Source organism: Phocoena phocoena, chromosome 5 (assembly GCF_963924675.1).
Source record: "Phocoena phocoena chromosome 5, mPhoPho1.1, whole genome shotgun sequence".
Taxonomy (NCBI): Eukaryota; Metazoa; Chordata; class Mammalia; order Artiodactyla; family Phocoenidae; genus Phocoena; species Phocoena phocoena.
The window spans coordinates 119,281,387-119,306,863 of record NC_089223.1 but is presented as its reverse complement, the minus strand read 5'-3'; the positions used below and the strand labels follow the sequence as shown (position 1 = coordinate 119,306,863).

At 41.2% G+C, this 25,477-nt stretch overlaps 1 protein-coding gene across 1 annotated transcript in view; it reads left to right on the top strand.

Annotated features, from left to right (window-relative positions):
- The window catches only part of TNIP3 (TNFAIP3 interacting protein 3), an 88,486-nt gene that overhangs the window by 35,217 nt on the left and 27,792 nt on the right, over positions 1-25,477 (top strand). The window contains 1 exon segment of the mRNA XM_065877277.1: positions 5,944-6,064. Within this exon segment, the coding sequence (XP_065733349.1) occupies positions 5,944-6,064 (121 nt within the window).

The window sequence follows — 25,477 nt, the reverse complement described above, 5'->3', positions numbered from 1 at the left end:
ACCTTCATGATAGTCTGCCATATTCAAAAGAAATAGTGACAAAAACACCAAGGAATCTATCCCCTATTGACCCATAAAGCTCTCAAGCTATGTCCCTCCTGTATCCCTGTTAGAGGATACAGGTTGTGTGTTTTCAACCCCATAATAAATAGTAGGGAGAGTAGCAATATTTGCATGACTTCTTCGTCTTTCTGCTGTTCCTCCAACAGGGTCCCTGCTCCCTGGAGTAGAGAAACTCACATCCTAACAAACCTTGGTGTTCCAGGCTCAGTCTATCCAGCAGATCTAAGATCTAAAAACGGTGTCATTTTTCTCTCAATAAAAACTCAGAAAACTTGTTAGGAGAGGAGAGAATCATGCTTACTGCTTGCCCTCGGACAAGATTTTATCCTGACTTATATTTCTTCTCAAGCATCAACCTGACTACAGGTTTGATTCCAGGGAATTTGGAAGGACTCCACAATTCCGAAATCCCTCCAGAACGCTGCTTGCTGATGCCTAAAGCTCTATGGTTTGTAGCAGGAAGTTGTGTGCCCTGTTACAATCTCCATAGCTGTTAGGACTTTGTCACCTCCTTCTCCCAGAGGCTGACTACTGAGATGAGGAGGGAAGAAATCATATAGATCCCAGGGAGAGAACGCATCTAGAGAGAACAGATGAGCAGCCTACACGTGACTTTTTAATACAAGCGCCCCGTCCTTCAGGACTACCTGGCATCCTTGTTGACCTCAGACCTAGTTGTTCTTGACTATCTGTTCTCTTGTCAAACATTTCATAATCACTCTGAGACTCTGGAGTTACAATGATAAGCAAGCCAAACCCGTGCCTGCCTCCAGGAGTTTCTAATCTAATGGAGGATACATGTGAGTAAACATGCAATCAAGTGTAATAAGCTGCCTAATGTAGGAAATACACGTTGCTATGGAAATACATAGTTGGAACCTCTCATGCAATCTAGGGTCTTGTCACGCTCCCATACTTAAGGTGAGAACTGCACAATGGCTAACATTCAGCCAGACAAAAAGGCCAAGGTTTGCACGTATCACAATATCTCCTGTCGAAAGAGTGTGTATTTATAGACGCTGTATCCTGTCTCATCTGTTGCTCTGCCCTTGTGAACAAGAATGTTTTACTGGTGCAGAATAGTTCCAGTAAGATGGCCAAACCTCAGCTCCGCAGGATAGGAAGATGTGGTTTCTACAGAACTATGCTCACCTGTAACCTTTCGCCGTCTGAACAGCACCTGCAGCTGTACCTTATCTCCACTCCAATCTGGCTCCTCTGTCCACGCGTTCCTCCAGGGAGCAGCCACAAGAGGTTTGGCTGGGGTATGTGGCATCAGTTCAGCGACCTGGCACATCACAAAAAGCAGAGAGGAGATAAATAGGGATCCAACCAAGAATGCAGATAGAGGGCAGTAACAGAGTCCATGTTTATAAGAAACATCCCGATCCTCCAGGCTTTTGTTTCAGACATGCAAAGACCATTTTTAGATATTTATGTAAATTATTAAGCCACATAGCCTTGGGTTGAACTCTAGAAATATTCACTCTTGCCCGAGGCCGATGCTACTCTGAAAATTTTGTGAGCAAATCTTTTCTCTTCCATTATCTCTTTAAGCCACAACTGTTAAAGCTCTCAATTACGAAATAATTAAGACACCATGACTTGTGGATCTAAAGCACATTTACACAGAGTAACTTCTTCATTGAGCAGTTTGTTTCTCCCCCTTATAGCCAGTAGCACACTCAGACTACTAATCACAATAACAAAAAGTAAAACCTAAAAGTCACGGGAAAAGAAAAAGTTCCCATTTTCTTCATTGTTTTGGATTCGTTATGGTAGGTCTTTTCCTTCTCTGTGTTTCTTGCCTAGAGAAGTTCCTTTAGCAGTTGTTGTAGAGCTGGTTTGGTAGTGCTGAACTCTCTCAGCTTTTACTCGTCTGTAAAGGTTTTAATTTCTCCATCAAATCTGAATGAGATCCCTGCTGGGTAGAGTAATCTTGGTTGCAGGTTTTTCTCCTTCATCACTTTAAATATGTCCTGCCAGTCCCTTCTGGCTTGCAGAGTTTCTGCTGAAAGATCAGCTGTTAACCTTATGGGGATTCCCTTGTGTGTTATTTGTTGTTTTTCCCTTGCTGCTTTTAATATGTTTTCTTTGTATTTAATTTTTGAGTTTGATTAATATGTGTCTTGGCATATTTCTCCTTGGATTTATCCTGTATGGGACTCTCTGTGCTTCCTGAACTTGATTAACTATTTCCTTTCCTGTATTAGGGAAGTTTTCAACTATAATCTCTTCAAATATTTTCTCAGTCCCTTTCTTTTTCTCTTCTTCTTCTGCAATTCGATGTTGGTGTAATTCGAATGTTGGTGTAATTCGAATGTTGGTGCGTTTAATGTTGTCCCAGAGGTCTCTGAGACTGTCCTCAGATTTTTTCATTCTTTTTTCTTTATTCTGCTCTGCAGTAGTTATTTCCACTATTTTATCTTCCTGGTCACGTATCTGTTCTTCTGCCTCAGTTATTCTGCTACTGATCCCATCTAGAGTCTTTTTCATTTCATTCATTGTGTTGTTCATCATTGTTTCATCTTTAGTTCTTCTAGGTCCTTGTTAAACGTTTCTTGCATTTTCTCTATTCTATTTCCAAGATTTTGGATCATCTTTACTATCATTATTCTGAATTCTTTTCAGGTAGATTGCCTATTTCCTCTTCATTTGTTAGGTCTGGTGGGTTTCTATCTTGCTCCTTCATCTGCTGTGTGTTTTTCTGTCTTCTCATTTTGCGTATCTTACTGTGTTTGGGGTCTCCTTTTTGCAGGCTGCACGTTCATAGTTACTGTTGTTTTTGGTGTCTGTCCCCAGTGGTTAAGGTTGGTTCAGTGGGTTGTGTAGGTTTCCTGGTGGAGGGGACTAGTGCCTGTGTTCTGGTGGATGAGGCTGGATCTTGTCTTTCTGGTGGGCAGGTCCACATCTGGTGGTATGTTTTGGGGTGTCTGTGGACTTATTATGATTTTAGGCAGCCTCTCTGCTAATGGGTGGGGTTGTGTTCCTGTCTTGCTAGTTGTTTGGCATAGGTTGTCCAGCACTGTAGCTTGCTGGTCATTGAGTGAAGCTGGGTGCTGGTGTTGAGATGGAGATCTCTGGGAGATTTCCACCGTTTGATATTATGTGGAGCTGGGAGGTCTCTTGTGGACCAGTGTCCTGAAGTTGGTTCTCCCACCTCAGAGGTACAGCACTGACTCCTGGCTGCAATACCAAGAGCCTTTCATCCACACAGCTCATAATAAAAGTGAGAAAAAGTAGAAAGAAAGAATTAGTAGAAGTAGAAAGAAAGAAAGAAAGAAAGGAGGGAGGGAGGGAGGGAGGAAGGGAGGAAGGAAGGAGGGAAGGAAGGAAAAAAAGAAAGAAAGAAGATAAAGTAAAATAAAATAAGATAAAATATAATAAAATTATTAAAATAAAAATATAATTATTAAGAAAAAATATTAAAAAACAATAAAACGGACAGATAGAATCTTAGGATAAATGGTGGAAGCAAAGCTATACAGACAAAATCTCACACAGAAGCATACACACTCACAAAAAGAGGAAAAAGGGAAAAAATCATAAATCTTGCCCTCGAAGTCCACCTCCTCAATTTGGGATGACTCGTTGTCTATTCATGTATTCCACAGATGCAGGGTACATCAAGTTGATTGTGGAGCTTTAATCCGCTGCTTCTGAGGCTGCTGGGAGAGATTTCCCTTTCTCTTCTTTGTTCTCACAGCTCCTGGGGCTCAGCTTTGGATTTGGCCCGCCTCTGCATGTAGGTCGCCTAAGGGCGTCTGTTCCCGCTCAGACACGACGGGGTTAAAGGAGCCGCTGCTTCGGGGGGCTCTGGCTCACTCAGGCCGGGGGGAGGGAGGGGCACGCAGTGCGGGGCGGGCCTGCGGCGGCAGAGGCCGGTGTGACGTTGCACCAGCCTGAGGCCCACCGTGCGTTCTCCCAGGGGAGTTGTCCCTGGATCCCGGGAACCTGGCAGTGGCCGGCTGCACAGGCTCCCCGGAAGGTAGGTGTGGAGAGTGACCTGTGCTCGCACACAGGCTTCTTGGTGGCGGCGGCAGCAGCCTTAGCATCTCATGCCCGTCTCTGGGGTCCGCGCTATTAGCCGCGACTCGTGCCCGTCTCTGGAGCTCTTAATCCCTTCTCCTCGCGCACCAGGAAATAAAGAGGGAAGAAAAAGTCTCTTGCCTCTTTGGCAGGTCCAGACTTTTCCCCGGACTCCCTCCCAGCTAGCCGTGGCGCACTAACCCCCTGCAGGCTGTGTTCACGCCGCCAACCCCAGTCCTCTCCCGGCGATCCAACCGAAGCCGGAGCCTCAGCTCCCAGCCCCGCCCGCGCCGGCGGGTGAGCAGACAAGCCTCTCAGGCTGGTGAGTGCCGGTCGGCCCTGATCCTCTGTGCGGGAATCTCTCCTCTGTACGGGAATCTCTCCGCTTTGCCCTCCACACCCCTGTTGCTGTGCTCTCCTCCGCAGCTCTGAAGCTTTCCCCTTCTGCCACCCACTGTCTCCACCCGCGAACAGGCTTCCTAGTGTGTGGAAACATTTCCTCCTTCACAGCTCCCTCCCACTGGTGTAGGTCCCGTCCCTATCCGTTTGTCTCTGTTTATTCTTTTTTCTTTTGCCCTACCCAGGTACGTGGGGGGTTTCTTGCCTTTTGGGCGGTCTGAGGCCTTCTGCCAGCGTTCAGTAGGTGTTCTGTAGGAGTTGTTCCACGTGTAGATGTATTTCCAGTGTATCTGCCCGGAGGAAGGTGATCTCCGTGTCTTACTCTTCCGCCATCTTCCCAGAAGCCTCCAAGGGGTTGTTTTTAAGGGAAGAAAAATGATGAGGAAGGCAAAAAAAAAAAAAAACTATGTAAAGAAAAATAACAAAATGAATGTATTTTTCTCTTGAATTGTGGGGGTTTTTTTCCTTTTTTTTTTTTTTTTTTTTGCGGTATGCGGGCCTCTCACTGTTGTGGCCTCTCCTATTGCGGAGCACAGGCTCCGGACGCGCAGGCTCAGCGGCCATGGCTCACAGGCCCAGCCGCTCCGCGGCATGTGGGACCTTCCCGGACCGGGGCACGAACTCATGGCCCCCGCATCGACAGGCGGACTCTCAACCACTGCGCCACCAGGGAAGCCCTTGAATTGTGTTTTTAATGAGAAGATTTCTCCATCATGCCAACATGATATAGTGGAAAGAAAAATGGACTGGAGTCAGAAAATCTGATTTAAATTTTGATGTTACCTGTTAATAGTCTTGGGAATGTAAGCAATTCATTCTTGTTCTCATATAAATGATGCAAGTTGGACTAAGTTCTTTTTAAGGTAATTTCCAGATACTCTTTGACTCTAAAATTTCCATTTGGTGGCAGATAGTTCCTTAGGGATTTGTTCTCAGTTTAACTGAAGACATACAGCAAACATAGCCAAGAGACAGGCCATAGAACCCTACAGATCTGCGTCTGCTCTTGGTCCTGCCAGTGTTCTGCAGTGTGATTTCATGTAAATTAGTAAGTTAATTAACTTCCTAAGTCTGAGTTTGCTCACCTGCATAACGCAGGTAATGCTGACTGTGGTAATGCATTGTTATACCCACTAAATAAGAATATGGATGTAAAGCATCAGGCTTACTGGGAGTGCTCAGCTCTGGTCATCGTTATCAGACTGTGAAAATCCCTAAACTTGTCTGTATCTTACTTGATTACTTGGAATAAATGTGCAAGTAAGTGAAAATTAAACTCCAATACTCTTTAGAGTTCTCTAAGGGCAGCAGCTAATGAATACAAAATGAAATTAGAGAACTGGAGATTTTAGAGGGGTATCATACACTAATAACACCTCCACATCATTCACAAAATTATCATCATTTTTAATTATCTTTGTAAAATGTGACTTTCCCATGTCCCCTGGGCAGATGTGAAAGCATGGAGCTGGATAATAAAATCTGCGATCTGATTGAGAGGAATGTTTCTCCTGATCCCGGAGGGGTCACCCCGGGACCAACGCCAAGTCACAGAAGTCCATGTTCTGTGAAGGTAAGAAAACATCTTCTTTTGCGGTTTCTCAATACACCCTTCAGCAGAGTGTTCACCGAGAAGAATGCATGGGGACAGTCCCCAAATCATTTACAGTAATGCACTTCCTTGATGGCTGAGAGGACAAAGTGAACCAGTACCAACTTCTCATACACAGTCACTTCCTGTTACCAAGGAAACCCTCAGCAGAAGCTCCTTCCAGTTTACAGCGTGATACCAGGGGAAGCAGAGCTCAAGCCGCAAGAAAGAACACTTATTGCAGCGACAGCTCTTTTACTGGGAGGCGCTAACCTCATTTTTGTAAACCCACTTACACTGGGTTGCGAAAGTCTGCACAACTCACGTCCATTTTTTTGATGAAAGAACAAGGTTTCCCTGATTAGAGTTGTTTGACTTTGACTTTCCTCTTGTTTTAGGATATTTGTCTATAGTGCTTTATGTAAGCAAATAAAATTCAAGGGTAAGCTCAAGCTAGGAATTTTGTGCATGACTTTCTAGAAATACATCATAAATGACAACATAAGCTCTTAAACTCTGCAGCCCTTCTGATTAGAAACCGTCTCTAATGATCATTTCAAAAGATATCTAATGTAAGTAAATTAGAGAGCATGGCTGACATTAAAAACATTTACATAGGGCTTCCCTGGTGGCGCAGTGGTTGGGAGTCCGCCTGCCGATGCAGGGGACATGGGTTCGTGCCCCGATCCAGGAGGATCCCACATGCCGTGGAGCGGCTGGGCCCATGAGTCATGGCCGCTGAGCCTGCGTGTCCGGAGCCTGTGCTCCGCAACGGCAGAGGCCCCAACAGTGAGAGGCCCGCGTACCACAAAAAGAAAAAAAAAAAAAAAAATTTACATAACTTCTGCTTTGGTTCTTAGTTCTAAAATAATTCATGCTCATTGTGGAAAAGCTATACTAAGCATAGAGAATACTATAAAAATCATGTAGAGACAGATTTATTGTGGAGCTAATTAAGCTTGGATTCCCCTAAACAAAGATTTACTTTTGTAACTAATTAGCATTCACAGATTTGTGTCTTTTTCTCTTAAAGGAGGTCCTGGAATTGTATAAGCCTCAGGCCTCACCAAACATGTATCAGCCTCTGAAATCCCCTCCATGCCCACAGCTCCTAGAGAGCCTCTCTCAGCATTTGGGGTCTGTCTGTGTGTCTCCTTCTGTCACACACACACACACACACACACACACACACACGTGCACACCCTGTTTTGTTAAACTCACCTTTTTTCACTTAATAAAATGTTGTGGATATTCCTATAACTCTTTCATTCATTTAATGACCAAATAGTATGGTGTGTGTTCTTCCCACTTCTCCCTGAAAAAGAAGTATTTCTTTTCAGAGTTAGAAATGACTCTCTGCTAATGATGAGGGGCAAGGAGGCTTTCCTCCCCTTTTCTTTCTTCTCTTCTCACTCCCACCCCCATACACATATCTCTAACTCCCAGTTAAGACTTCCTTCCTTCACGAAATGTGTGCTTCTTTGTAGTGGCCATCTTGTCTAATCCCGGAAAGAAATTTAATGATGAGAATTTGAATCCCCTCCAGTACCTCTGATCTGCATATTCTCTGATTATCAGCCCCCAAGGCTCATTTGACTGACTTCCCTCCCCATTCCATTCATTTTGTTTTCTGGATTCCTCCTTATGTGCTAAAGACCTCTTCTCCATCCTTATTGCTACTCTCTTGGAAGTTAGCTCGCTCTGTGCTGGGGACTTAACTGGAACTTCTACCTCTCTTTAAGATACTGTTTCCCCTATCACTTTGTTGATGAAATTGGCTCGTTTTCCGATACATATCCAGGCAAAGGAGAACAGGTACCTGGCTGATGTTTTTTATTGTCCTTGTGAAGTGTGAGGTAAAGACATCTATAGAGAATGAATGCGAGGGTAAACGTGAAGTCCAGTGGTTAACATAAGGGAAGATATGAAATGGCCATTGAGAGACTGAGAGACAGGAGAGAGGTGCAAAACTAAAATGAGTTGCTGAGTAGCAGTGAGGACCACTTAATAAGACCAGTCACTAAAGAGTGTTTGGGCTCCTAAATCTTCAATCTCTCCATCACCTCTTGCCAGCTTAATTCTCCTCAACTTTAAACATTTATGAGACCTCATGTTATTTTATGGGTAATGTTCTTTCTTTCTCACCATTAAGTATGATTTTATTTTATTTTTTAATTTTTTTATTCAAGTACAGTTGATTTACAATGTTGTGTTAGTTTCAGGTGTACAGCAAAGTGATATGCATATATTCTTTTCCAGATTCTTTTCCATTATAGGTTATTACAAGATATTGAATGTAGTTCCCTGTGCTGTACAGTAGGTCCTTGTTATTTATCTATTTTATATATAGTACTATGTCTCTGTTAATCCCAAACTCCTAATTTATCCCTCCCTCACCCCCATTTTAGGGGTAATGTTCTAACTGACTCTAATATATCATAGCCAAGCTTATTGATCATGACGTCCAAGACTTTGCAGCCCCTTATCACACCACTAATAAGCTCTACCCTGATAAATCCACAGTCATTTTGCATCTAATTTTTCACTTGTCCTCCCATTTGCATTTGATACTATTCACTAATTCAACTTTCTTAAAATGTCTTACTCCATTTACATCTATAAAAGTATCCCTCAACACCCTCCTTTTACCGTCTGATCTTTTCTTCTCGCTCACCTTCACTGACTTCTCTTTCATCACCTGCCTGTGTTATACTAGTGTCACCCAGGGATCTGTCTGTAATCATTGGCTCACTAAACTACAAAATATAGGCTGATGACTTCTGACACATACACCTACTAAAGGTCAAGTACTTTTCTATACTCATATCAACTTCACTCAGCATTTTTAAAGGTGAATTCAGTATCTTTCCTGTTAAAACTGCTCGTTTTCTTTTTTTCCACTCTCCATTTCCCACTTCCCCAAATGCACCCATGTCCCACCATTCCACAGTCCTCTAACAGACCATGCAGTTTCATGTACTATGCCTTTTCACATGCTGTTTATTCTTCATGGAAACCCTTGTCTCCTTGCCCATTGGATGAACTATCTTTCATGCCAAGGTTTAGACATTTCATGACTCTTTAGTCCCACAGAGTTCTCCAGCCCCCTTTTGCTCTGTCCTAAATAAATACCTTCTTTATACCTCATTCATAGGCTTTATCACCTTGGTTTTGTAATCATTTATGTATAGACATGTCTTCCCCACCGGTCATGGACTTCCTGTGGATGGGGTATAAAGTGTCACATGAATGTGTAAAGTATCACAACATAGGTTTTTCTAGAAGGTACCAGTGTTATGCAACATGTTTGTTTTCATGCACTGTGAGAAAACTAGATATACAAAATCAACTTATCTCTAGAATCCTTTCACAAATAATTCTCAAAGTCTACAGGGGAATATTGAATATACACTTATAAGCCCAGTTTCTCATCCTCAAGCTTTTGACTGCCAGTGATTGTCAGATGCCCACCTATCACTGCTGCTTCTAGACGTCAGCTTTACCACTCTCAGTGGCATTGTTGTGGTACCACTCACTGTGACAAGTCAGCCTAATATTTGGATATATTCTCCAGAGCCCAAATGCAGCTAAATGCTATTGCTCTCTCCATTTCAATGGAAAGACCTTTCCTTTTGCAACTTTAGCTACACAGGCCCCTAATGCTACTTTACACATCCAGTGTTTGCCAGAAATATGTGTAACAGTTTGACTTTCATCCTTCTGCAGATGGGGAAACTGAGGCTCGGTGAAGCTAGATCATTTTCTCATGGTCCTATAGCTAGTAGAAATTGGTTTCTGGACCTAAACCCAGATTTGTCTGGGTTGCCCTATGTATCCTGCTCTTAACTTCCCCTCCCTCACATAAGAATCATTTGGTGACTGGGCCCAAGTTCAAGCTGATATCAGGAATGATGCTATTGTCAGAGCAAACCCTCCTTTCTGGCTTAAAGCATCACCATTGGATCAAGCTTCTGTGCCTTTACTCTCTCTTTGAGGGTAAGATCTCCCAGGAAAAATCCCTGGAAGTTTCTCTTTATCTCACGGACTTCTGGCATCTCCTCCTCAATTGTCATCTGAAGTATCTTAAAATATTTGATTCCTTAAGTAAACACAGCTTAGTTTCCAGCTGGAAGCTCTGCTGAATTACTGTTTACAATAGCACTCTGCAGAAGTAAATCCTACATTCAAAACAAATAAAAACTGTTGCATTCTCACTGAGATACTGATGGAACTAAAAAAAGTATAGGAAAAATCTTTTGGGGTAAGACAAGGGTGAGCCAATGACAGAAGAACTGTGGAGGGCATCTCTCATTTTTCCACTGGAGGAAGTAAGCATAAGAATGGTAAGGTAGACTCCCTTTCCAGGAAGAGGAAATGAATTTCTTTGTGACATTATGAGATGGGAAGAGTGTGGCTGCATAAAAGAAATATGATTTAATGAAAACTCCTGAGACATATGTCATGTTCCTTTTTTGCTCTATCTTTGCCAAGAATAAGGAAAGAGGGAGAATTACTATAAGAGAAAATGAGCAGACTGACTCATTGCTTTGAGGAAACAGAAAAACATTATTGATGAACATGAGGAACTTCATCAGTATGAAAGCAGGTTTTAATATTCTGGGAGAGCTGAAGTAGAGAGCTGGTGAACAGAAGGCATTGAAAATCTTATAGGCAAAGGACAAATAATTTTCTAAGTGAGATTAACATTCAATTCCAAAATGGGTGTTAAATGGAAGTTACACTAAACCAAGACACGGTCTTAATACTATGAGAAAATTAATATATGAACATTAATTTATGACCCTGTAATTGTATGTCTTTAAAGACAAAAGAAAGTGATAGGAGGCTTGAGATGTATTTCTTGGACAAACATATACATTCCAGTAATGCTTGGAAACAAGGGTGCCACTTGGGAAAGGGAAGGAAAAGTGTCCAAATTTTAAGAAGATATACCACAACTGAATTTGCTTAAGAGCATTGTCTTGTGTTTAAATTCTATTTTGCTTTTCTGATTTTAACTGAGACAGCACTAGAAATTGGCTTTTAATAACTTTGGTACCAGCTGAGGGAAGATTTCCCAGTAACTGGAGAAAAATTCTAGCCCTGGACATTCTTCTCAAGGCAAAAAGCTTTGGGAAAATGTTTTGAAATGTTCAGAGAGTAATATGAAACTTCTTGGAAAGTACAGTAAGTTGACACACGTTTTTTGTAACCACATTTGTTGAAAAAAACAAAAGATCTAGTTTCCGTTTCCTTATTTCCCTTTTTAGAAAGTTAAGCTAGTTCTTTATCAAAATAAAATTTTGATTATTGAAATCTTGTTTTCTCATCTCTAAAATGGGTTGTCACGAGAATATACTAAAGTGAGTGAAGGAGAGTGAAGCTGTGTGCTTGCTCAGCGGCCGCAGGCACCGCTGCTCCTCTGCTGCACCAACGCCGCAGCCTCAACTCGGATTTTCCCCTGATTTCATGCCTCTTGACCCGGGTCTCTTAGCGTTCTGTGGACGCTAGCTCCACACACACCTCCTCCTCGAGGTAAATATTTAGGAGTGGAATTGCTGAGTCGTATGGTTGTAAATCTGGGAGGTCCTTATCCTAGGATCATTTAATCTGCAGTTATCTTGAAGGCTCCACTGTGGCTGGAGGGTCCAAGTTGTCTTCACTCAGATGTGTGGCAGTGGGTACTGGATATTGGCTGAGATTCCTCATTTCTCCTCCACATGATCTCTCATCTTCTGCCACGTGGCTGACAGGGTCTTGGTGCTCCAGCCTGGCGTCAGGCCTGAGCTTCTGAGGTGGGAGAGCTGACTTCAGGACATTGGACGACCAGAGACCTCCCGGCCCCACATAGTATCAATCGGCGAGAGCTCGCCCAGAGATCTCCATCTCAACGGTAAGACCCAGCTCCCCCCAATGGCCAGCAAGCTCCAGCGCTGGACACCCCATGACAAACAACCAGCAAGACAGGAGCACAACCTCATCCATTAGTAGAGGGGCTGCCTAAAATCACACTAAGTTCACAGACACCCCAAAACACACCGCCAGATGCAGCCCTGCCCACCAGAAAGGCAAGATCCAGCCTCATCCATCAGAACACAGGGAGCAGCCCCCTCCACCAGGAAACCTACAGAAACCACTGAGCCAAACTTACCCACTGCGGGCAGACACCAAAAACAACAGAAACTATGAACCAGCAGCCTGCGAAAAAGAGACCCCAAACACAGTAAATTAAGCAAAATGAGAAGACAGAGCAATACACAGCAGATGAAGGAGCAAAGTAAAAACCCACCAGACCAAACAAATGAAGAGGAAATAGGCAGTCTACCTGAAAAACAATTCAGAGTAATGATAGTAAAGATGGCCCCAAATCTTGGAAATAGAATGGAGAAAATACAAGAAACATTTAACATGGACCTAGAAGAAGTAAAAAGCAAACAAACAATGAAGAACAACACAATAAATGAAATTAAAAATTCTCTAGAAGTAATCAATAGCAGAATAACTGAGGCAGAAGAATGGATAAGCGACCTGGAAAATAAAATAATATAAATAACTACCACAGAGCAGAATAAAGAAAAAAGAAATGAAAAGACTTGAGGACAGTCTCAGAGACCTCTGGGACAACATTAAACGTACCAACATTCGAATTATAGGGGTCCCAGAAAAAGAAGAGAAAAAGGAAGGGTCTGAGAAAATATTTGAAGAGATTATAGTTGAAAACTTCCTTAATATGGGAAAGGAAATAGTCAGTCAAGTCCAGGAAGTGCAGAGAGTCCCATACAGGATAAATCCAAGGAGAAACACACCAAGACACATATTAATCAAACTATCAAAAATTAAATACAAAGAAAAAATATTAAAAGCAGCAAGGGAAAAGCAACAATTAACATGCAAGGGAAATCCCACAAGGTTAACAGCTGATCTTTCAGCAGAAACTCTGCAAGCCAGAAGGGAGTGACAGGACATATTTAAAGTGATGAAAGGGAAAAACCTACAACCAAGATTACTCTACACAGCAGGGATCTCATTCAGATTAGACAGAGAAATTAAAACCTTTAGAGACAAGCAAAAGTTAAGAGAATTCAGAACCACCAAACCAGCTTTACAACAAATGCTAAAGGAACTTCTCCAGGCAGGAAACACAAGAGAAGGAAAAGACCTACAAAAAAAAACACAAAACAATTAAGAAAATGGTAATAGGAGCATACCTATTGATAATTACCTTAAATGTAAATGGACTAAATGCTCCAACCAAAGATATAGAAAGGACACAAAAACAAGAGTCATATATACCATCTACAAGAGACCCACTTCAGACCTAGGGACACATACAGACTGAAAGTGAGGGGATGGAAAAATATATTCCATGCAAATGGAAATCAAAAGAAAGCTGGAGTAGCAATTCTCATATCAGACAAAATAGACTTTAAAATAAAGACTATTATAGGAGACAAAGAAGGACACTACATAATGATCAAGGGATCCATCCAAGAAGAAGATATAACAATTGTAATTATTTATGCACCCAATATAGAAGCACCTCAATACATAAGGCAAATGCTAACAGCCACAAAAGGAGAAATTGACAATAACACAATCATAGTAGGGGACTTTAGCACTCCATTTACACCAATGGACAGATCATCCAAAATGAAAATAAATAAGGAAACACAAGGTTTAAATGACACACTAAACAAGATGTACCTAATTGATATTTATAAGACATTCCATCCAAAAGCAACAGAATACACTTTCTTCTCAAGTGGTCATGGAATATTCTCCAGGGTAGATCATATCTTGGGTCACAAATCAAGCCTTGATAAATTTAAGAAAATTGACATCGTATCAAGTATCTTTTCCAACCACAATGCTATGAGACTAGATATCAACTACAGGAAAAAATCTGTAAAAAATACAAATACATGAAGGCTAAACAATACACTACTTAATGACCAAGAGATCACTGAAGAAATAAAAGAGGAAATCAAAAAATACCTAGAAACAAATGACAATGAAAACATGGCGACCCAAACCTATGTGATGCATCAAAAGCAGTCCTAAGAGGGAAGTTTACAGCAATAGAATCCTACTTCAAGAAACAAGAAACATTTCAAATAAACAACCTAACCTTACACCTAAAGCAATTAGAGAAAGAAGAACCAAAAACACCCAAAGTTAGCAGAAGGAAAGAAATCATAAAGATCAGATCAGAAATAAATGAAAAAGAAATAAAGGAAACAATAGCAAAGATCAATAAAACTAAAACCTGGTTCGTTCAGAAGTTAAAAAATATTGATAAACCATTAGCCAGACTCATCAAGAAAAAAAGGAGAAGACTCAAATCAATAGAATTAGAAATGAAAAAGAAGTAACAACTGACACTGCAGCAATACAGAGGATCATGAGAGATTACTACAAGCAACTCTATGCCAATAAAATGGACAACCTGGAAGAAATGGACAAATTCTTAGAAAAGCACAACCTTCCAAGAATGAACCAGGAAGAAATAGAAAATATAAACAGACCAATCACAATCACTGAAATTGGAACTGTGATTAAAAATCTTCCAACAAACAAAAGCCCAGGACCAGATGGCTTCACAGGCGAATTCTATCAAACATTTAGAGAAAAGCTAACACCTATCCTTCTCAAACTCTTCCAAAATATAGCAGAGGGAGGAACAACTCCCAACTCATTCTGTGAGGCCACCATCACCCTGATACCAAACCAGACAAAGATGTCACAAAAATAGAAAACTACAGGCCAATATCACTGATAAATATAGATGCAAAACTCCTCAACAAAGTACTAGCAAACAGAATCCAACTGCACAGTAAAAGGACCATACACCATGATCAAGTGGGATTTACCCCAGGAATGCAAGGATTCTTCAATATATGTAAATCTATCAATGTGATACACCATTTTGACAAATTGAAGGAGAAAAACCATATGATCATCTCAATAGTTGCAGTAAAAGCTTTCGACAAAATTCAACACCCATTTATGATAAACACTTGCAGAAAGTAGGCATAGAGGGAACTTAACATAATAAAGTCCATATATGACAACCCCACAGCCAACATCGTTCTCAATGGTGAAAAATTGAAACCATTTCCTATAAGATCAGGAGCAAAACAAGGTTACCCACTCTCACCACCATTATTCAACATAGTTTTGGAAGTTTTAGCCACAGAGAAGAAAAAGAAATAAAAGGAATCCAAATCGGAAAAGAAGAAGTAAAGCTGTCACTATTTACAGATGACATGATACTATACATAGAGAATTCGAAATATGCTACCAGAAAACTACTAGAGCTAATCAATGAATTTCGTAAAGTAGCAGCATACAAAATGAATGCACAGAAATCTCTTGCATTCCTATACACTAATGATGAAAAATCTGAAAGAGAAATTAAGGAAACACTCCCATTTACCATTGCAACAAAAAGAATAAAATACCTAGGAATAAACCTAACTAAGGAGACAAAAGACCTGTATGCAGAAAACTATAAGACACTGATGAATGAAATTAAAGACGATACAAATGGATGGAGACACATACCATGTTCTTGGATTGGAAGAATCAACATTGTGAAAATGACTATACTACCCAAAGCGATCTACAGAGTCAATGCAATCCCTATCAAAAACCAATGGCAGGGCTTCCCTGGTGGTGCAGTGGTTGAGAGTCTGCCTGCCGATGCAGGGGACACGAGTTCGTGCCCCGGTCCGGGAAGATCCCACATGCCGGCTGGGATCCCACATGAGCGGCTGGGCCTGTGAGCCATGGCTGCTGAGCCTGCGTGTCTGGAGCCTGTGCTCTGTAACAGGAGAGGCCACAACAGTGAGAGGCCCACGTACCACACACACAAAAAGAAATACAATGACATTTTTCACAGAACTAGAACAAAAAATTTCGCAATTTGTATGGAAACACAAAAGACCCCGAATAGCCAAAGCAATCTTGAGAAAGAAATACGGAGCTGGAGGAATCAGGCTCCCTGACTTCAGACTATACTACAAAGCTACAGTAATCAAGGCAGCATGGTACTGGCACCAAAACAGAAATGTAGATCTATGGAACAGGATAAAAAGCCTAGAGATAAACACACATACATATGGTCACCTTATCTTTGATAAAGGAGGCAAGCATATACAATGGAGAAGAGACAGCCTCTTCAATAAGTGGTGCCAGGAAAACTGGACAGCAGCATGGAAAATAATGAAGTTAGAACACTTCCTAACACCATACACAAAAATAAACTCAAAATGGATTAAAGACCTAAATGTAAGGCCAGACACTGTAAAACTCCTAGGGGAAAACACAGGAAGGACGTTCTTTGACATAAATCACAGCAAGATCCTTTTTGACCCACCTCCTAGAGAAGTGGAAATAAAAACAAAAATAAACAAGTGGGACCTAATGAAACTTAAAAGCTTTTGCACAGCAAAGGAAACCATAAACAAGATGAAAAGACAACACTCAGAATGGGAGAAAATATTTGCAAAGGAAGCAACTGACAAAGGATTAATCTCCAAAATTTACAAGCAGCTCATGCAGCTCTATGTCAAAAAAACAAAGAACCCAATCTAAAAATGGGCAGAAGACTGGAATAGACATTTCTCCAAAGAAGATATACAGATTGCCAACAAACACATGAAAGGATGCTCAACATCACTAATCATTAGAGAAATGCAAATCAAAATTACAATGAGGTATCACCTTACTCCAGTCAGAATGGCCATCATCAAAAAATCTACAAACGATAAATGCTGGAGAGGATGTGGAGAAAAGGGAACACTCTTGCACTGCTGGTGGGAATGTAAATTGATACAGCCACTATGGAGAGCCGTATGGAGGTTCCTTAAAAATCTAAAAATAGAACTTCCATACGACCCAGCAATCCCACTACTGGGCATATACCCTCAGAAAACCATATTTCAAAAAGATACATGTACCACAGTGTTCATTGCAGCATGATTTACAATAGCCAGGACATGGAAGCAACCTAAGTGTCCATTGACAGATGAATGGATAAAGAAGATGTGGCACATATATACAATGGAATATTACTCGGCCATAAAAAGAAATGAAACTGAGTTATTTGTAGTGAGGTGGATGGACCTAGAGTCTGTCATACTGAGTGAAGTAAGTCAGAAAGAGAAAGCCAAATACCATATGCTAACACATATATAGGGAATCAAAAAAAAACAAAAAACGGTACTGATGAACCCAGGGGCAGGACAGGACGCAGACATAGAGAATGGAGTTGGGGACACAGGGAGGGGGAAGGGTAAGCTGGGAGGTCTCAAGCTGGGACAAAGTGAGAGAATAGCATTGACATATATACACTACCAAATGTAAAATAGATAGCTAGCAGGAAGCAGCTGCATAGCACAGGGAGATCAGCTCGGTGGTGCTTTGTGACCACCTAGAGGAGTGGGATAGGGAGGGTGGGAGGGAGCCGCAAGTGCGAGGGGATATACGTATACATATAGCTGATTCAGTTGTGGTAATCGTGGAGTATTTCAATCCTTTCTTTGTTAGGAAAAAACGTTGCATTTTTGTGTGAGGACCTGTTTACTGTTCCCTGGGAAATGTTTGAATAGCTGGCTGGAAAAACAGCAAGTTCTTAGGCAACAAGAAGGCCTGTCTCAACTCAGCTGCTGCACTTTGTGGTGTTTGAAGCTCACAGTTGGCAACCTGGGTGAAGTCATTTAAATGAGCTATGTATCTTTCTCTTATCTCTAACTTCAGCTAGTAGTTTTTAGTCTTATAGTTCTAAAAGTATAATCAAAACTAAACAGATGAGTGGATAAAGAGACCATGTTGTGTTTCCCTAAATATCACCATGCCTTATCTATGACCTATTATTCCTCCATTCATTACAAAGATTTTAAAATCTTCCACTATGCATGAATATCAGGTATATGTCCAGATAGGGAGATCTTGCTGTGTCTGTCCCCCTTGAACTCTTTTATAATAAGGTATAACACCAGGCACCACAGGAAAACAGACACACAAGTCTGTAAGCTAAAATCGAACTCTAAGACACAATTAAAACTCTTATAAAAGAAGGGAGACAGAAACTCTCCCTAACACTTGAGAGGCATCCATTGTTGGACAGATGGCTGTCTATTGGATAGAAGTGAGGTGATAAGCTCAAGCTCCTCTTGGTTAATAAGTAAGAGACACTTTTGAGTAGGACACTTTCTTACTCAAAGGTTTTCTCTTCCATCGCTGGGAGGATTTGCCCCAAGTTCCACAAGAGAGGGATTTAGAGAACACTGGAAGATGCAGGTTGTCCTTTGGAGATGTGAGCAGTAGGTGCAAGACGATTCCATCTGCCTCTGAACATAGTGATCCTGGAAGCTCCAATGCAGGCTGCTTCGGTGGCCAGGAGAGCAGCATGCCAACACGAGGGGGTGTTAGTGGAGGAAGCCACCAAGTCTTGAAGTGAAGGGTGACATCTGGGTGGAAATTATAATACATTTTATAATTTTAACCGAATAAACGAACATAAGGCATCCAAGAGGCTGCAAAGAGAAGAAAATGAATTCGGAGTGTCAGGGCTTCTAGCAAACAGACTTTTGGAGCTAAAAGTATTATCCTTACTTTTGGAATCGTTGCCCTCTCCTAGACTTATATGACTTCAGCAATTACACTTGAAAAAAACTTTAGATATGTCTTTCTTATTATGCAGAAGGAAGAGTAACGTCAGCCTCTGGGTTCAGAGATTTGTAAATTTGTGACACTATTAAGGAAGCTAAATTCTTGGCTTGGGAGATACCACGAATAAACACGTTCATAAGAGTTGTTTAGCAAATATGTATTCTTTATATTCTTGATCTGTTTAGCTTTGTGACAGAATGTGGATCTCTCGTAAGGGCTTCCAAACCTAAGATGGGTTTTGGAATCTAATGCCTCAAGAAACCTTTTTTCTCAAGTAAGCCTTCCCATTTCTAGTTTGGTTAGAAACAATTTCTTTAATGGGCGTGGGGAAAATACTAGCGAAATGGGCACTTTCAGCTCTCACTGAAGAAGGCTCATTGTGTTCTCATGTCTACCATCTAGATGAAATGCATCTTAAGACTCTTTTTAGCTTCTTTTGTACTTGTGAGGGGAGTGAGGCTGGGCCCACAGAGTATATAAATATCTTTTCCTATGGGATTCTGGGATAGGTAGCAAAAAGTGGGATAATTTATTCCTTTTATTTTTTTCTCCAGTAAGGAAGATTTAGTTTTTTAAAGTAAATGTTCCTTAAATCAGTAAGATCAGCTAGTAAATATTTACAATATTTTCAAGCTCTCATATTGAGAGATTTTCTTTGAGTCAGGCTCATTTTCAGACAAAACAGTCCCAATGTACACTATTTGATCACTTGTGTTTCCACAAGTCATCACCGTAGGCTCCCATTATTCCCACGTCATCTATATATGTACATGCCCCTTCTTAATTACTATATGTAACTATAATTTTTGCTATTTAAAAATAGTATCTAGGGGGCTTCCCTGGTGGCGCAGTGTGCAGGGGACACGGGTTCGTGCCCCAGTCCGGGAGGATCCCCCATGCCGCGGAGCAGCTGGGCCCGTGAGCCATGGCCGCTGAGCCTGCGCATCCAGAGCCTGTGCTCCGCAATGGGAGAGGCCACAACAGTGAGAGGCCCGCGTACCACAAAAAAAAAAAAAAAAAATATCTAAAGCTATGATATGTTGAGATGTATTGTCTCAGGAAGAAAGGAGTCTCTTTCACCTGAGGTCTCCAGGCTAATCGCTTGGTGATTATGAAATGATGCAGAAAGGATTTCATTATCAATGGAATGATCCCTCTAATCTTCAGATTTTATTTTCAAAAACCAGAAAATACATGAAAGACATGTCTGTTTTGCTCATCTAGTACTTATCTCATGTCCAATACACAGTCCATAATCAATAAATATTTATTATAAGAATGAGTACATGAATGAAAGTGAAGTCAACACATGTAAGCTAGGTACAAGAGAAAAATAAAGTGATTTGCAAAGATACCGAGTGATCAGGGATTAAAGTCTGGCAGAGAAGAGAACATTAAAAACTTCAAATGCAGGATTACAATTTTCGAAGGCTAAATTTCTCTTTTCTGACCACCAGTTACTGGCAGTAGAAATTAATCTCTAGGCAAGTAGTGATGGGAACTGGTAAGAGTTTGTTTGGATATGATCTTGAAGGTCAAGCCAGTTCATATGTAGCCCTCAAGAAAGCTCAACTCCCTTGAAACTTTTCTGAATTATATTTCTTAATGGCTCAGGCTCCTGTATCAAACAAAGTAAATTATGTTTTGTCCAATAATCTTTAGCTATGTTATTCATATCTCCTCACACAGGTGAAAAGGTTCTTTGTGGGGAATACGCCAGGGGGACTGGGGTCTGGTATGGGTTCAGCCACCCACTCATCATGTAATGACCATGGGCAAGTCACTTCTCAACTCTGAACCTCAATTTAATCCTTTACATCAAAGATGCCTCTCCTGACAGCTGCATGGGACTGTTATGAAGTTCAAATTGAAGCAGATAAAAGTTTTCAAACCACAGAACTCACATGTGCAAAATTGTAATTTTCTCCGTTTTTTAAGCTGAATTTAGTTTCAATCTAGGACCGCTATCCTGTCTTTTAGAAGATAATTTAATCCAGTTGACTTCAGGAAATCTCAGCCACTTCAGCGTTTTCTCAGGCAATTTATATTTTCAGTGCAGCCTTATGCAGGGATTCTCTCCTCTGTCTTCTCCCTACAGCAGCACCTACAGTCTGTGATGCAGATTTTGTGGGAAAATGCAGGTGGAGTAGAGTTGCCAGATGTGGCAAATAAAAATACAGGATGGGGCTTCCCTGGTGGCGCAGTGGTTGAGAGTCCGCCTGCCGATGCAGGGGACACGGGTTCGTGCCCTGGTCCGGGAAGATCCCACATGCCGTGGAGCAGCTGGGCCCGTGAGCCATGGCCGCTGAGCCTGCGCGTCCGGAGCCTGTGCTCTGCAACGGGAGAGGCCACAACAGTGAGAGGCCCGCGTACAGCAAAAAAAAAAAAAAAAATGCAGGATGCCCACTTAAGTTTGAATTTCAGATAAACAACAAAATATTGTATCGGACATACTTTTACAAAAAAGGTTATTGTGCATCTAACACTCAAATTTTTCTGGAGGTCCTATGTTTTTCTGGCAACTTCAGGGTGAAGGTACCAGGCTGCAATAATCCATCATCTTACACTGCAATTAGCACTGTAATCTGTTCCTTATGCTCTTTTCATTGGCTCATTGCTTCACTGGCAATCACTGAAGCTTCCAGGGCCCTCTTCTCATCTCCTGTCCTCAGATCCATGTGATAAATACTGCATTTTCCTCAATTTTACAGCAAAGCATTCTTAAATCCACAAAACCCTAGCTAACCACTGTTACATCCTTCTCAGGAGTGCAGGAAATTTCTGACTCTGCTTCCACACCACTCTGGGTTTGAGGGGTCTGTCTCAGGACCTCCCTCCCTAGACATGCTGCGAAGTCCCAGATGTGTGCTATGCAGAAATTCTCAAGACTTGCCCCTTCCCCAGGTTTACCTCAGGGGGTAAGGCCAAAGCTCTCTCTGCTCTTTGGTGTTCAATCTAGGCATTTCGATAGATGATGGATGAGTCCCTAGAAGAGTTAGACTCAGTTTCCCCAAGAGTACTCACAACATTCAGGGCTCTTTTCCCCTGATTCTTTTCTCATTTTTCCTCAGGGCCATATACTTTTTTTACTCTTCTCTGGGTGGGATGGGGTAGGGAGTGTGGAAGAGGTAAGGAATAGGTTATACCATCTCTTCATCTACCCTCTTTTCTGTCAGTTGTTTATGGTGTAAGATTTTACGGCTTGATTCTGATTTTTCTCAAACATTTTGTTATGAAAATTTCAAATATATAGCCAAGTTGAAAGGATTTTATGGTGTACACCCATAGATTTTACTATTAAAACTTCACTCTACTTGTTTATCATATATCTATCCATCTACCCACTGCATGTTTCATCCATCAATCCACGTTACTTTTTGAAGCATTTCAAAATAATTTCACAAAAGGAATTAATCTTTAAAAAAAAATTTTTAAATATATTACTTTCAGAAATACTAGCTCTTAAAATTCAAAGCTTTGGTTTTCAGGATGGTCTCTAGAGTTTGAAGAGTCTATTTCGAAGTTCAAAGGCTGAACAGGGACTGTTTTTCCCTTTGCATTCAATGACAAACTTACTCAGCCCTGAGACGAAAGATATCTCTTACTGAACAAAGAAAGGATTACTTAGATGAAACAAAGAACCATATGTGTTTGGGGGAATCACCAGTTAATACTTCAAGAGATTAACTTATAAGATATAATAAAGTACGGTACAAATGTAGGAGATATTATTAAAGACCACATTTATACCTTTTAAAAATTCCCTCATAACATGTATAATCATTTATATTATTTATTTATTAAATATTAACTAGGATTAGGAGAAAAAAATTTAAGGAGGTTTTGTATGGAGACAAAACAATATTGATCATGTAACCAAAATAAAAAAGGGTGAAATATTTACCTATAAAATGAATAAAAAGAAAATACATTTAAACAGAACAGCTTTTTAAAAATGGATACCCCTACTTGATCCTTTCTGATTTGGAGACAAAACATATAACTTTGCTTATCCCTGTGGTCATTCTCCTCTGGGCTGTGTTCTGAGATGTAGAAGTGTACTATGATTTCCTACTGAAAATTTATACATAAACAGGTTTATTTTTTTTCAGTGTGTATGTCACTACTCTGTCCTCTGAAGGTACTATGTCAGTTCCCAAGGCTGAAATGATAAATATCAACCCTACCTTCTAGAAACTTACAGCCTTGGGAGAGAAAGGTACATAAAATTAATGACAGTTTTACAGTAAGTGCAGGAATTGATGCTTCACAAAGTGCCCTGGATCACAAAGGAGGAGGTAACTAACTGCTCTGGAAAACCAGGGGAGACTTCAAAGGGGCTGGTGGTCAGGCTGTGTCAGCTAGTTTACTACTTTGGGCAGCGCTGAGAAATCTTTAGACATGGAAGTTTCATAAATTCTGCAGTTTCCTAAAGACTGGAGAAGAGTCAGCAAAGCCCAATTTGCCCTGTGATGTGTCTGCAATGCACTAAAAACTAAAAGTGTGCAGTGGAAGCAGACATGTATGTACCGCATGGAAGAAGTGCTTCAAAGCGCCAACCTGGAGGGACACAGCCTGTATCCCCCTTGAGGCTCTGGAATTTGGGACACGCCTCTCATGCGGCTCTTCTAGTCCAAACCCAGGTTTGGGGTATGAAGGAGAGGTAATTTACTAGTTTGGAAGCCAAGAAGTTGACTTTTCTGATCTTGAGATCTTCTACAACCTCTTGAGAAGATACATGACTCAGCAACATTACAGATTTAGTTTTGGGTAAGGAGGAGGCTTTACGTGTGTCTGAGCACTGTGTGTACTTGTGTAGGCACTAACATAATTGGCACTATTTTAGGTTCGAGAAATACAGAATGAACACAGCAGACAACAACTGCTGTCATGGAATTTAAGCTCTAATGGTGGGAGGCAAAGAACAAAGAAGAAAAATATATAGGGTATGATATACAGTGCTGTGGAAAAAATATAGCAGGAAAACACTGGGATGGAGAGTAATTTTAAATGGAGGGGGGTTAGGTAAGATCTTAATAAAGAGATGACATTGAAGCAATTACCCGTTTGGGGTGGAGGGTGGGATGAGCCATGAGGTTATCTAGGAGAAAGATAGTTCTGGGCGGACAGAGCAGGGAGTGCACACGAGAGGTTCATGGACCAGCAGTGTGGCCAGGACATAGAGCAGAGTGAACAAACAGGAGGATACTGAGAAAGAGGTCAGAAGGGCACAAGCTAGAGTATCTAGTACCCTGTGGGCCACTATAAAGAGTTTTGCTTTCACTCTGAGATGGGAAGCCATTGAAAGGTTTTGAGCAGAGGAGTGACATGAAATGACATATTTTAAAGACCCACAGTGGCTACTGGGCTGAGAATAGATGGGAAAGGAGCCAGAGGGGAACCAAGGAACATTGCAATAGTATTGCAGTAATCCAGGTAGGAGATGATGGTGGCTTGATCAATGCAAAGATGCTAAGCCTCTTGCCCAAGCTCACATATCTAGTAAAGGATGGAACTAGGATTTGACACAGAGACAGATGTCAGTTACTACTGGATGCTCTCTTAAGAATTTTCATGTGAATAAAATCAGGAAGTAATCATTAAAGTTTCCATTTTGAAAATTTATAAAATTGCACGTTTATGTCACTCTCTCCTTAAACTGGGAAGTCTCTAGTGGCAACATGCTGCTCTCCTTTCTGTGTATGTTTTTTTTTTGTTTATTTGTTTTTTTTTTTTTTTTTTTTGCGGTACACGGGCCTCTCACTGTTGTGGCCTCTCCCGTTGTGGAGCACAGGCTCCGGACGCGCAGGCTCAGCGGCCATGGCCCACGGGCCCAGCCGCTCCGTGGCATGTGGGATCTTCCCGGACCGGGGCACGAACCCGTGTCCCCTGCATCGGCAGGCGGACTCTCAACCACTGCGCCACCAGGGAAGCCCTTTGTGTGTGTTTATAGAGAGCCTAAAAAATGTTCAGTTAGATTGGGTATAAGCTATGAGGAAAAAGAGGAGTCAAGGATGACTCCAAAGTTCTTAGTCCAGAGCGTGAAGTTTGTCATTGTGATGGGGAAGACAAGTCTTGTGAGGGAAGATCAAGAAATAGCTTTTATATAAGTGGATAAGGAGGTACCTATTAAGCAACCAAACAGGTATGGTGAGTAGGCAATTACTATAGGTGTCTGGAGTTCAGAGGTGTGGTTCATTCTGAGTGCCCCAGGTGAGCTGATTATTAAATATTTTGATTACCACGAGATGTTAAGTATTTTGAATATTACTTTTGATAATATCTATTAAGTGGTATTGCAGTTGTCAGTCTAACCCATTTAGTACATAATGTGCATATCCAGGTTTATTTTTACTAAAAAGCCACTTTGATCATATAATTCCTTTCCTCAAGGGTCTTTAGAAGTGCCCCATGGCCTATGCAATAGACTTAAAATTTCTTAGTCTCAAATTAAAAGCCTTTCACAATTTGATCTAAATCGACTTTAGATAGACCACATGAGCCCCCCTCTAGTTACAATGAGCTTGCTATAATCCTTCATATTTAGGCTTGTCCATCTCTGTTTCATTTAAGTTGCTCCCCTTACAATAATATATCTCAGTTCTCACCATCTATGAAAATCCTATCCAGCCTTCAAGGCCCAGCAGATATTCCAACTCCTGTAATAATGATTAAAGCTCTGAATGAGCTCTCTCTGAATTCTTACAGTCATGTCTCTCT